At 46.9% G+C, this 14,371-nt stretch overlaps 2 protein-coding genes across 4 annotated transcripts in view; one reads left to right on the top strand and one right to left on the bottom strand.

Moving 5' to 3' along the window:
* The first annotated feature begins 4,686 nt into the window (after nt 1-4,686).
* USP35 (ubiquitin specific peptidase 35) overlaps nt 4,687-14,371 on the top strand; it is a 67,532-nt gene continuing 57,847 nt past the window's right edge. For both annotated transcript variants that reach the window (XR_013814377.1, XM_079787598.1), the window contains exon 1: nt 4,687-4,732. The gene's annotated coding sequence lies outside the window, so the exon portion shown is untranslated. The remainder of the gene's footprint in view (nt 4,733-14,371) is intronic.
* KCTD21 (potassium channel tetramerization domain containing 21) overlaps nt 8,901-14,371 on the bottom strand; it is a 28,845-nt gene continuing 23,374 nt past the window's right edge. For both annotated transcript variants that reach the window (XM_079787608.1, XM_079787607.1), the window contains exon 2: nt 8,901-12,033. In XM_079787608.1, the coding sequence (XP_079643734.1) occupies nt 11,221-12,003 (783 nt within the window). In that variant the 5' untranslated portion in view covers nt 12,004-12,033 and the 3' untranslated portion in view covers nt 8,901-11,220. The remainder of the gene's footprint in view (nt 12,034-14,371) is intronic.

The raw sequence follows: 14,371 nt of genomic DNA on the forward strand, positions 1-14,371 counted from the left end.
GTGAAAATAAACAGTGGCTTCAATAAGGGTGACATTTATTTTCTCTCTCATAGATGTGTAGAAGTAATCAGTCCAGGGCTGGTACAGTACTCCATGATGCCAGTGACCCAGGCTCCCTCTCTATTGTGGCTCTACCATCCTCAGCATGTGGCCTTTATGTCATGGTCTATGATGGCTGCTCCTGCTACATGTCTGCTATTCCAGCCACCAGAAAGCTGGAAGGGACAAAGAGGGGCACACTCCCTGACTTTAGGGATGTACCCAGAAGTTATCCATAACACTTCTCACATCTAGTTGGTTAGATTTTGGTGATATGGCTACACTTAGCTACAAGGGAAGTTGCGAAATATGGTCTTTCTTCTGTGTCCAAGTGCCTGGCTAAAATTCATGAGTTTTGTTACAGAAGGAAGTAGGGAAAAATAGATAGTGAGGGACAACCAGCAGCCTCTGCTATAACTAGTTTATCACTTATTTTCCTAAGGGACTGGATATTCTGAGACCAGAGGGTAAGAGCATGTCCTGTGGGAGGACAAGTCTCTCTTTTAAGAGGTGATGATTCTTTGTGGCAATTATGAGAGAATAGTTAAGTACAAGAGAGTAAACCAATGTAAAAGATAAGCCTGAGACAGGCAGGTGAAAGATCAGCTGTCTCTCTGGGTCTTTTTCTGGGGATTGGGACTGGGAACAGTTTATCAGCGGTCGCCAACCGGTGGTCTGCGGACCACTGGTGGTCCGTGAGGTCTGAAAGGTTGGCGACCGCTGGTTTAAGTAAACCTTTGGAGCAGCCGTCGCCAACCGGTGGTCCGTGAGGTCTGGAAGGTTGTCCACTACTGGTCTACATAGTCTGATTAGGACCTTTCAGTTGGATTGGAAAATGACCCCTGATCCACAATGCGAGGCCTCCTATGGGGTGTTCCCAGGAAGAGGAGTAGACCTGACCTTCTGAAGGTGATCTAGCTCATGTTGTTCTCAATGTTTACTTCTATTTGCCATCCCCGAGCCCTAGGAAAAGTCTTCTAAACTTCCTGAGTCTGGTCACAGCTGTGCCACGTAGAATTATGAGAAATGTCCACATTTGAGCCCAGACTCTATCAGGGTAGGCTCTTTTTTTGTTATATAGTTGCTGCATGATTATGAAAGGCACATACCTGCATGAATTGCTTTCACTACATTCAAATTCCACTGCTTCTCTCTCTCAATACCTTCTGGCAGCCCTTCTCTGTGGTGATGCCTTAGAGGCAGGGTGTGTCTCTGATATAGCATTGTTTTCCCAGTGCCAGATAAGTAGGAAATACTTTGTGATTGAATTGAATGAACTTACCACACAAAACCTTTCATAGTTTGGTTCCAGGGTACATCTTAGCCTATTGCCTTAAGCCTAGACTCTAGCTCAGCTCTAGCCTTGATTAACTAGAATAATAGCAATATTGATAATTATTCATTGAGTATGTAATAGGTGCCAGGCATTGGTCTAAGTGTTTTATATGCATTAACTCATCTAATCCTTACAGAATCTTATCAGGTGAGTATAATTATCCCCATTTGTCTGATGAGGTAGTTAGGCTGAGAGGAGTAATGTTCCTTGCTGAAGGTCACATAGCTTACAAGTGGTAGAGCCAGGATTTGAAGCCAGACCGTCTTCCCAGAGCCTCAACCATTCCCAGCCACCCCCCAGTGCCTGTTTCAGAGGTGGCTTTGCTCTTTCCAGTCCCCTGGGTTCTGGAATCCATTCCTTAATTTCTGGCTCTAGCAAATTCTACTTGCCCTTTCAAGTATAGCATGGATGTCATGTCCTTGACCAAACCTGCCTTTCCATCCAGAGAAGGAGGCTTCCCTTTTCTTCTCTTTGATCCTGGTATTAGTTGCTCCCAACCCAGGACTGAGAGCTCTCCTGAAACGGAGCTCTTGGTATTCCCAGACCCAGTGTGTAAGAAATCAGCACAGTGCCTATAGGTGGAAGGTCCTTCATTCATGTTTGTTGAATGAGTAATTGGCCCCACTGTTTGACATACATGGAAATGAGTTCAGAGAGTCTAAAGGATCTATCAACAGCGCAAAGCCAGTGAGAGAGCCAAGGCCAGACCCCAGGAATCCTAACTCTCAGCTCTGCTCTCTTAAACACCAACCACCATGTCTGTGCATGGAAAAGCCTTCATGCATCTTCAAACCCTTCTTAATTCTGTCTTATGTCTCACCCCAAAGAGGAACTTATTTGAGAGCACTGGTGGGAGAGTGAGTTTTGGCAAGTCTTATGTGGGAGACATGAGGCAACGGGAAAAAATAGACAAACAATTCTGGGTTGTATTTTGCTGACGCAGTCCTCAAAAAAAGCAGAACAAAACACTCTAAACCAAACTGGGCCCTCTGGCCAGCAGGGCACCAAGTCAACTTGGACTGAATTCACTATGGATCCTCCTTCCTTTCGAGAGGAAATGCTTTCCAGTTTGTCTGGATTTTCTTAAAGGCAAAGCAAAAAATACTGAAAACTTTACAAGCCCTAGAAGCTTCCAACTATAAACAAGCTCTAGGCACATCTTCTTTTGCCCTAACTCACTGCCAAACAAGTCCACGGTATCCCAGGACATGATACTGCACTCACCCTCTGGTCAGAAAAGGGTGAAGAGTTGATTACCATTATCACTGTTGGAAAAAATCAGAGAAATTATTAAGGAAACATTAAAGTTCTTTAATTGACTCTCAACTCTGAGGCTTCTGAACAACAAAGGCAATATAGTAGTGGTGAGATCACAGGCTTTTGAGACAATAGATCAGGGTTGGAATCTTGGTTCTACCACTTACCAGCTGTGTATTTTTTGAGTGAGTTACTAACTTTTTCTGAGCCTCAGTTTTGTCATCTGTAAAATAGGTTATAGTATCTCCCACATAGGGTTGTTGCGAGAGTGGACTGAATAAGATAATACAAGTACAGTGCCCAGAATCATGTCTGATACATGAGTGCTTAATTGATCTCAGCTGTTATTATTATTTGTACCTGATGTCCTATATGGTTGGAACCCCCCTCCCTCCTTGCCTTGTATATCTAGGAAGCTTTTACTTATCCTTTAATATCCATCATAAGGGTTTTCCTTCTTGGTGAGGATATCTTTGTCCCAGTTCCTCTCCAAGTGGTCCATGGTTCTCTCATCATTCCCCTCATCTCTCTTACCTTTGCCTTTCTAACAGAGAAGTGATCTTAGTGTGTAAGAAATCATTTATTCACTTGCTTGTTTTTCCAATGGTAATACCAGCCAAGAGGACAGGCTCAGGTCTATGTCCCCACACCTAACAGTGCCTGCCCCACAAGAGGCTTAGAAAATGGCATCTATATCCTTAGATTCGAAACACTAGGAGCTTAGGAAAAGGGGGGGGCCTTATAAGATTGGGGGCTGCACAACTCCAAGGAGTAGCAGTCAGGTTGTATTCGATTTTTTTAATAAGAATAGAGTCCCCTGGAGTTGTTCAACTTGGTGGTTCTGGGCTTCTGTCCAGACAGACTTGGTCTCAAATCTTAGTTCTGACACTTTCTGGCTTCATTCCCTCGGGCCAGTTAATCTTTGTGGCCTCAGTGTCTTTACTTGAAAGTGAAGTGTTAAGATAGTGACTTCTCAGATTGTTAAGATTAAATGAATGCTTATAGGTAACATTCCTGATGGTGCCTGGCCATTGGTAATTGTTACTTGGCATTGGTTTTTTAATGATAGGATTCACACATTCTTTTTATAAGGTTAGGGCAGTGGTCGGCAAACTCATTAGTCAACAGAGCCAAATATCAACAGTACAACGATTGAAATTTCTTTTGAGAGCCAAATTTTTTAAACTTAAACTATATAGGTAGGTACATTGTTATTAACTTAATTAGGGTACTCCTAAGCTGGCCTAAGAGCCACACTCAAGGGGCCAAAGAGCCGCATGTGGCTCGCGAGCCGCAGTTTGCCGACCACTGGGTTAGGGGATATAGGAACGTGAGATATATGGAGAGCAAGGAGTACAGAGAGAAAAAAGGAGGGAGCCAGGCACTTTCTATGCATTTTCTCACCTAATCCTTAAATCACCATATGAAGTAGGCGATTCAGGTATTTTTATCCCCACTTCATAGAGGAAGTCATTGAGAAAGGCAGCGGTGCTTGCCAAGGTCATGTGGCAGAGCCAGGATTTGGACCTGGTCTACTTGACTCAAAGCCAGTTCTCTTTCCTCTTCACCTTCAATAGTCAGTGACAAGTTCCCTTCTAGCACAACATTCTCGGATTTTATGCCAAAAAATAGCCAATGAATGTCACATTCTGACAGTCCTCTCTCTTAGCAGGAAGGGAGTCCCTCTCTCTGCTCAGGCATGATGATTGGAGCTTGTCTAACCTGCCTCCTCTTCCAAGGAGGTGGGAGGCACCATGTTTCTGTGGAAGGAGCCTCATCCTTAGGAAAGCTTTCTGATTTCACTGGGGAGTGTCAGTAATGTGATGTGATCTGAGTGACTCCACTCTGCCTGGTTGTTTTAGCCCCAGCTGCACTTAATAGAGCCCAATGTTTCACAGTGGAAAATACAAAAATCCCAGGACTGTGCCATCCCTGAATATTATGTTCACAGGATGAAAGGCCAAGAGAAGACACCTGAGCCAGTCCTGTGCCTGAAGCCCCCATGACAGCCCCATTAGGGGTTTTTCTGGACTCTGCTTGTACATCTCCAGGACTAAGAAGATCATTCTTCCTTCCAGCTCTGCCTAGAAGAGACATCTAGTAAGTAGAGTTGAGCTCTACTTTGCTGCATTTTGCCAAGGAAGTTTTCAGGCCCAGGACAGTGACGTGATTTGCCTGAGGTCACCTGGAACATCACTGGAAAAGCCTAGGTCAGAGGCCTGGCACTTGGAAACCTGCTTCTGTCCTTGGCCTCACAGTGGAGTGGAAATAATCCAGAAGAAGGATTCAGACTGAGTTCTAACCTCTTGGCCACTTTTAAATTAAATGACATTTAATTCAATTTCATAAATATTAGCCAAAGGCCTACCATGTTCCTTACATGCAGTGCGGTCACAGTCAAATAATTTCTTTTCTCTGAACCGCAGTGTCCTTACCTATTAAAAAAAGAAGAAAAGCCCCACATGTGCTGCTTGTGGTATGGATCAAATGAGGAAAAAGGAAGCAAAAAGTGGTATATACATTGAGAGGTTACTGCTAAAGCTGGCTATCCCATCTTTGTGGTCCACTCCACCTGGAGCAGACTCCCACCTTAGCACTGCCCACCACCTGGAATTTGTTTAGCCACCACACTCTCCGAAGGAGGAATGTACAAGGTTCATCTTTGATTACCAAGAGCCCAGTCCTGGGGTTGGTATATGGCAGGTGCTAAACAGAGCATGTGAATAAACAGAACATGTGATAAAATCTGATTCTGAGACCCATGGAGATGACAACCTGATGGGCACTGGAAGACAGAGGAGGGGAGGTCTTAGTGAGAGGGTGCAGAGTGTGAGAAGGGTGTCCACTGTTGATGGACAAGGTTTGGGTCACTGGAAAGGAGAGGGTGGGATACTCCAAGCAGTGTGAGTGGCTTGGGCAAAAGGCCAGGAAATGAAAATCCATATGGAGCCCTGGCAAGTGTTTCTCAGTTAGAGCATCGGCCCTCTAGAGGGTCACAGGTTCGATTCCCAGTCAAGGGCACATACCTGGGTTGCAGGTTCGATTCCTGGTCAAGGGCACATACCTGGGTTGCAGGTTGCATGCAGGAGACAACCAATCCATGTGTCTCGCTCACACTAATGTTTCTCTCCCTAGGATGAGGATTTAAAAAAAAAAAAAAGAGAGAAAGAAAATCCATATGGATTATGTAGGGGACACTATGGGAGTGGGCAAGTAAGAGCAATGAAAGATAACAGAAAATAATGTGTAACACTTTACTACATTCCAGGCACTGTTCAAAAAGCTATATATATATTACCTCATTAAACCCTTACAACAACCATACAAGGTGGGTACTGTTATCTCCACTTTCAAGACAAGGAAACAAAGAGGTTAAATGACTTGCCCAAGGTCACATAGCCATGAAGTGACAAGGCTGGGATTTGATTCCCCAGAATATGTGCTGAAGCCTGTCTTTAAAGAGCTTGAAACTTTGGACTTTATCTTGTACTGCAGGAGAACTTTTAAGTAAAACTTTTGAGCAGGAAATAATTTGAGAAGGGAAGACATCATGGAGGGTAAAAATGTCTTCACAGACCCCTCAAACTTACTGAGCGACTTCTGTGTGGTAGGCACTGGCAATACAAAGAGCAAGACAGAGCCTTTGCCCTTGGAAGCATGCAGTTCAGTGGGAGGCGTGGAGGTGGCTGGGGCTGGTTCACTCTGGCTCTCTGGAGCCCATTGTTTGCCTCTTCCCAGATGATCAGTGACATCACATTGGTAGCTTGGAATCGACCATGGTGGGAGTATTTATACCATGGAAATTGGCCAATGCTGCAAATTAGGGCTTTCCCCCCACAGAATCGGTTGTTAAATATTTAGCAGCACCACACTGGTAATGAACAACTGCATTATGATATGTGACCTTTTCAGGTACAGGGTGGCACAAAGGGGGTTGGGGCTACCTCTGCTTGGTGAGCTAAGGAGGCAAGGCTCATGCAGTGTTGAAAGATGAGTGGATACTTGCTATGAAGACAAAGTAGTAAAGGGCAGCTCACCAGAGGTGTGGAATGGCCTGGCATATTCTATAGTTCCATGAAAGGAAACTGGATGTGAAGGAGCTTGGCAATCTATGAGGTGCCGAATAAAAGGGTGCTTATTTAGCAAATCCAATATTGGATTTATAAAGTGAACTAATTGGGGTTGAGGAGGATGTACCCATGTCACAACACATTAACCTTTGTCTTTAGCTGGCAGGGTCCTTTACCCACCAGCTCAGTAAAAGGAAACCTGGACTTTGAGGAGAGACCTGGCATAAAAATAGGTTAGAACACTCTAGGGCTCCCAGCTAACTTGGAAATGTTGACAAAGGCTTTGCAATGCCCTGTACTTTGGGGTGGGAGGGCCAGGGAAGTTGGCAGGAACTAGGACCACGAGACAGGGCATTAAGGCTCAGGTGCACCTGGCTAGGCATAGACTTCCTGCCTAGAAGTTAAAGCCAGACAGTAGCACTCAGAGCTTGTTTTGTTATCCTTTGTGTCTAGTGGGGTCCTGGGTGCTATGAGCTGCTCAGGGATCCTCCGGCTTCCATAGACCAACTTTCTTCTCGGGGCCTCCTTGGTTCTTGTGAGCGGACTGGGGTGAGCATGTCACCAGCTTTGCTTGGTGCCACCTTGTCCTGAAGGTTCTGAAGGGGACTGAGGTCACTGGGCCGTCTGGGCAGATAGAGCTGCCAGAGCTACGATACCACGGGGCCTGGAAACAAGCCTGCGCCCCTCCCTTGGGTGGGCCTGTTATCAAGGTTGTTTTGCTCTGCAGATGGTCACGGGGCCTCATTTCCCGGCAGCTGCCCCCATCAGCCCTGAGCCCTTTGGGACACAGGCAGACACAGGAGGTCAGCACGAAGAGAACGCAGGTTAGGAAAGGGATGGGCTGGTTCTCTGGCCACGTGAGCCAAGAAATTGGTCTAAGGCAGACCTTGGCCAAGCCCACTCACAGTAGCCTGCTTTAGGAGTAATTTGTAAAAGCTGAAAGTTTGGGGTGAACAAAGGGGCAGTTACACAAGTGCTATGTTTTAGGCCATGTAGCCATTTACAAATAAGAGTGACCACATCCTGGCCCTCAGGGCTGTATTGGGCATTGATGTGTGGGCAAGGGTGGGACCATAGCCACCTCTGCATAAGGAGCTCTGACTCAGTGGTAGAACAGAGGGTCCAAAGGCTTGCCCTTCATAAAAGGGCAAGGGCTTTAGTTGATCCTGAGGGTGTGAGGTTACAGGGAGCAGTGCCTGAGATGATGGTCAGTGCTGATCTTTGGTGGCAGCCCTCACAAAGTGGTCACAGCAAGGTGCCTTAGGGTTCCCTTGAGCACCCTTTCTGACTATCTTTGCATGCCTGGGACCACACCTAGGGCAGGAACAGAGAGCTGACAAACTCAAGTGTGCCCGGAATTGCCCTTCACTTGGGACAAAGCTCTTGGCTGTGCAAAAGCGTAAATAAACTGAATCTGGTTGAGATACTGATTACCATTGGGTCTCGCTCAGGGCAGTGAGGGGCTAACAAGCAGCAGCACATCCCTGCCTCCCAGTCTACACTCACTCTGCCTCACCAGTCCTCTGAGATGGCGCTGCCTGCACGGCTCAGTGTTCTTTCTCACAGTTTTGCTAAGCAGATGGCTACACTCACCTAAGTGAGGTGCGTGCATAGTGGCTATGCTGTAGCTCTGCATGAAGGCTCAGCCTTCCTCTGTCACCTGTCCTGCCAGCCCCGGGGCCTCTGCCCATGCTATTTCCGGTGCCTACGTGCCCTCTTTAGCTTATTCTGTCACAATCCAACCCACCCTCAAAGGCCCAGCTGCGCACACCATTAAACCTGAAAATTAAGTTCTTTCCCCAAGTTCCTGCAGCACATTGTGGGAACTTCTAGGCTTTTTATTTGTGGTCATTTCCATCCTCAGGGCCCATACACCAAATACTCCCAATGAGCTTATTAAAGTGGTGTCCCCTGTACAACAGTCCATCATTATTACCTCCTGAAAGAGCAAATATAGATTGAGTTTCTGTGTGCCCGGCATAGTTAGGAATTTTCACATGCACCTCATTTAAGTGCAACCCTGGGAGGTGGGTTTGTTATCCAATGAGGAACAAATCAGAGAAGCCCAGTGACTTGTCCAAAGTTATATCATTAGTGAAGAAGTCAGAATTCAAACTCAGGTTAGTCTGACTCCAAAGCCAGGGTTTCTTCCCTTATAAACAGATACAAAATAACAACCATTTATAATTTATGTGGTATTCTTACATAATTTCATTTGATCCTCACAACAGCCCTGTGAGGTAGGTAGGGTTATGTATTACTATTATGTGCATTTCACAGATGAAGAAACAGGTGGCTCAGTGAGGTGAGTGACCTGCATAAAGTCACACAGCACATGAGTGGCTTCATAGGTCCTGTACTTTCTCTAAAGTCAAGCTGCTTGAATTAAGAAGCACCGAAAAGATGGAGAAAAGAATTTTTATGGAGAGGAAAAAAGGGCAGTCGTCATTTATGAGATTTCTTCCTTAAACTGTTTTGTTGTGGTCATAGCTTCCATTCGAGGACCATTGGCCTGGGGGCCTGGAGCAGCTGTCAGAGACTCTTGGGTTCCACTGCAGAGGGAAAAAGACTGTATTACCTAAGGGATGTGGCCTTGCCCACGGCCCTGTGTACAAGCTCCCTACTCAGAGAGCATGTTATGGGAAGACCTTTCCTTGACCCACCTCTCGTGGGCGCCTGTGCCACCAGGCTTTCCTGGCTTTGTCTGGGGACCCTTACTCAGTGGGGAAGATTCTGAGACCCCCAAAGCCGTACTCACTCTAGAGATGAATCATAATGTGCAGTTTTGAAGCCTGCACTGCTCATCACCCCCTGGGAAGTAGTGGCTTGAGGTGTTTGCCCTGGATCTCACCCCAAGGAGCTCCATGGTCTGGCCAGACACAGTACTACAGGGGAAGGCCACCTCCTTCAGAGCAGGGTCTCAGGGATGGGCACTTAGTCCAAGGGCAGTGTTACGGTTCAGACCACTCTTGGGCTCCTCGCTGCACACTGCCTTCCAAAACCCTGGTCTCCTTCCTCTAGCAGCACTTCCTCAGGGGCGGCAAATCTTCATCCTTCAATAAAAGATGGCCAGAGGGTATCTGGAGTTGTGGCTATTGAGGAAGGTGGGTGAAATGGGGGTCACAAAGGAGTTGCCCTGGCTGTCCCTCTTGGTGGGCATCTTCCTGCTGAACATGGCACCTAGCATGGAGTCGGGGAAGCTGGTCAAGGTTGCCAGTGAGGTTGTGTAGAGCTACCATAACAAAATGTGGTAGATTTACAGGGGATGGAAGAGGTCTAACCTTGTTCTGCAGACAGATCCCAAAGGGGAATCCTAATAATTTCATGAGTGTTTGGTCTCTCAAGGTGACTATTTTGAAAGAGAAAATACATATTTGGATGAGAAGAACCAGAAAGTAGAACCAATACCAGAAAATGGGAGTGGAAGGGCAGATTTTGGCTCAATATAAGAACATTCCAATAGCCAGTACTAGCCAACCACAGCAGGGCCTGCCTTAGGGATGATGAGCTTCCTGTCACTGGAGGTATGTAAGCAGGGATAGGTGATTGCTTGGAGGTACTGGGGAGAGGAACTGATCCCCAAATGTCCTGGGGTATGCTTGGGTGAGGGAGGACTAAGTGACTGTTGAATTATTTTCCAACCCTGAGAGTCCATAATATATTTGTTTAAAATAACTTGTTCCAATGATACCTTAAATTCTTGGGGAAAGGATTACAAAAGTCAGGTAACAGGCCATAGTATGAGGTGCCTTTCATTGCACTGGCTCCAGATTTTCAAGTCTTCCCAGGGACAGAAGCCCATTTCTGAAGCCAAAAATCTCCCAATGCTTAGAGTTGATCCAGTCAAAAGGGATATCCCCATCTTCTGACCCTGCATGGATGCTCATTCCTTTAGGCCAGCGGTCACCAACCTTTCGGACCTCACGGACCACCGGTTGGTGACCACTGCTCTTGGCCATGCCGCAGCTCAAATCTCTCCTCCAGTGGGCTTATACAGCTTTGAGAACATACTACTTTTCCAAGCCAGTTAAACATGGTCGCTCTTGGGCAAATAAATCCAAGTCCTGGCTGCATCGTCGGGATGGAGGAGCAGGGGTGATGGGGATCTCTGGGTAGTTTATTCTGGGAAACTGAAGGGAGCATCTTATTCTCACCTCATTCCCTTATTCAGATGGGTAAGTGAGGCACTGCTTAGTTGTATAGAGAGAGATGGAGTCCATGTCAGAAATGCTGCTCCTCTGTCTAGCCAGAAAGTCCTCCTGTGCCCTCCTTTAGGACACATCAGCAGACTCTTCACTTGTTATAACAGACTGCCCATCTCCAGCTCAAAATGGCAAGAAAACAGGTGGCTCTGTTGAGAGGACACATGGATTCCTACAAGTAGACTGCATCATCAGGGGAATCAAGTCCTGCTATGTGATTAATACAGATTAGTAGAGTGCCCTGGCTCACACCATTGGTGAGACGCTCTGACATGGATCTTCTTGGGAATCCCCCTCCAGTGTGGCTGGTGTCCTTTTACCTGTACCGTATTAACCGAATAATCTTATTGCTCATAAAATCTAGAGCGTGCGGATGAGAGGAATCAATGCAGAAGCCGTCACTTAGAGCGATTTTCAACACCTCCTCCACAAAGACCTGGAAGCTATTGATCTGCTTGTTGGCTGGCACTACCCAGAGCCTCTTGAGGTTCTGCTTGGTGTACTCCTCCTCTGGTAGGCCCTCCACATTGGCCACCCAGTCCAGAGTCAGGTGGTTGGGGTCCTGCAAGTGACTGGTGATGGAGGAGAGATTGCCATTAGAGCAGTAAAAGAGCTTGGAGCCGAGGAGCTTGAGGAAGAGGCAGGAGGTGCTGAAGATGTTGGCATTGAAGACCTCCATGCTGGAGGAGGAGAGGCTGTAGATTTGGGGTGCCTCGCGCACAGTGAAATGGACCGTCTGCACTCGCTGGTTCAGTGTGATGTTGAGCATAGCATTCTTCTCTGCCTTGGAGAGCTCCACCTCCTTTTCCTGCAGTGCCTCAATCAGGGGCTGCACCTGGTAGAAGTCAGCCTCCCTGCGGAGCAGGCCCATCTCCTGGAAGTCCTCAGGCAGGTCCAGGTGGGAGGTCCGCAGGAAGTTGAGGATGTAGCGGAACACTTTGCCATCACGGTCAATGAAGCAGTTGCCCTGGCTGTCCCTCTTGGTGGGCATCTTCCCGCTGAACATGGCACCTAGCATGGAGTCGGGGAAGCTGGTCAAGGTTGCCAGTGAGGTTGTGTAGAGCTTTCCGCCGACATTTAGTGTGATGGGGTCGGACATGGCAGAAGACCAGGGTGCTGGAAAGTAGTCCTAGAGAGGGAGAAAAGTGAGAAATGACCATCAACCAACCATAGCTGGTGTCTTAGTTTGTTGGAGCGGACTGGATGACAGTTCTGGAGGCTGGAAGTCCAAGATCAAGGTGTGGGCAGATTCGGTGTCTTCCTGCTGTGTCCTCATGTTACAGAAGGGGCAAGAGAACTCTCTGGCATCTCTTTTATATGGGCACTAATCTTGTTCTGTACCCTCATGACCTAATTGCCTCCCAAAGGTCTAACCTCCTTATGCCATCACATTGGAGGTTAGGATTTCAACATGAATTTTTGGGAACACAAACATTCAGCCCATAATGCCTGGGTAGTCACAGTTTTCAACTCCTTATTATAAATCAAGTCCTTGAGGTCGAAATGAATGAATACTTAATGAAAAAATGATTGGGTGATAATTGCCACACTGTCTAAAGCATATTTTTAAAAAGTGAGTTACAAAAAAAGAAGAAAAGGAAAAAATGAAGCCTGGGTCCCACCTTTCAGAGATTGTTTTAATTGTTCAGGAAAGTGCCCTCAGTAATTGTAAATGTTCAGTTAGGACAGAGAACCACTGGTCTAAGGAAAGAGAGGAAATGTCCCTGAAATGAATGCCGTGTTGCCCCTCTTACATTTGCTTACATAATGGTCATATATCTTTTGACACAGACAATACCACCATCCATCTTGTGCAGATGAGGAAAACTGTGCCTGGATTCATTCCTCATGCTCAGACAGGTGAAGGGCCACGCCAGGATTTAAACCTAGGTTCCTTTTTATGAGAGAGGAAATGGTGTAAAGGCTTACTAGTCAAAAGACTGGTATACTCTAATTCTAATACTTAACAAATGCTCTGAGACTTATACTCCTAGTACTCCTTCTGCTGTACCAATGTTGCCTTCTTGTTTAATTTTTTTTTTCTATCTCAAAAAATTTACAACAAATGGCTGTGATCAGTGCCATTGCCATCTATCTACCAGGCCCAAATGGTTCACTCAGCCCTTTGGACTCTAAATGACACCCTTTTCTGGACTCTCCTCCTCCTGTAACAAATTGCCTTGCCATGAAGATGCGCTTGGCTCCTGGTGCCTGCCCTTTCCTGTCATGACGGCACCCCAGCCTCCTCTGAAACTTTCTTGGAGGTCAGTGCAGATGTGGAGTCTGCCACTGAGCACCCTTCCCAAAGGCTCTTTATCTACTTTTTAACAGAGCCTCCCTACCCTACTGATCTCACGGCCTCCAGCATCTCCTTCAACCTGAAGTCTTCCATTCTAAACCTGCTCTTTAAGGTTTTAGAAAGCAGGGGCGTGTACTGTCTCTGCTTCCAACATACTTTCCCAAGAGCCAGTCTATGGGACAGATTCAGCAGTCTTTCCCTGATGTGAGCGGCATAGCGAGGAATTGACTCCAGTACTGACCTTGAGAAGAGCCCAGGCTGGTGGGGGAGACTGAGACAAGAGGCACTGAGGGTGCAGTGCCAGGGGAGATGTACCAGGTACTATGGGAGTAGATTGTGAATGAGTCCTTGGCACTCTTACTATCCAGATGGGAAAACAGAAGTCTGAGGAGGGACTTCTCCAACATCACTCAGCAGGGGTGGTGGGTAGGCCAGAGTACTTCTCATCACATGTCTGCCTTCTGAGGAGGCTGCACCGAGACCCCCTTATTCTAGGGGATAGAGCCCACCACTCTGAGGATGGACAAGATGCTTGGCTGCCCCACCCTATTGTCCTTGGGGCGGGGTGCCCTTGTGATTGCATCCCTGTCTAGTGGGGCACTTTGATACAGAAGAAAGGCATTAACCATCTGAAGTATCTGAAGAGGAACAAGCTGATGATGAAGTTATAAAATCATCAGCAGCAGCCTGAAGTAGATGGGCTGTGAGACAGTGGAGATTCCCAACAGAGATGGGTGGGGTGAGGAAGGGACAGCTCTGTGTGGAGACCTGCAGTGGGGAAGGTGTTTGGTCTTGGGGCTGAGTCTGGCCAATTCTCTCCAGAGGGCTCAAGCAGGAGCCTTGGAATAGGCTAACCCCTTCCTCATTCCACAACCGCTTTTTCTTTCTAGGTAGTAATTTGCATATTACTGAAAACTTTCTAGTTTTCAGTCTCTCTTTGATTTAAGGCTCTGTGAAGTGGCTCAGCTGAGAGGCTAGGCTGTCTTTCCTGATAGTTCTGTGGGCCACAGACCACATACCTCTGTGCATTAGTGCTGGGGGTGGAGGAGACAGATAACAGCCATAGACATACCTGGGGACCCTTGGGTGGGCACTCAAATTACTATTTTTCTTGCAAAAGCAACAGCACTTATCTTCCTGTCCCCCGCTCTCCCCGAGCCTCCCCAGC

The sequence above is a fragment of the Cnephaeus nilssonii genome (assembly GCF_951640355.1).
Source record: "Cnephaeus nilssonii genome assembly, chromosome: 13".
In the NCBI taxonomy this organism is placed as follows: Eukaryota; Metazoa; Chordata; class Mammalia; order Chiroptera; family Vespertilionidae; genus Cnephaeus; species Cnephaeus nilssonii.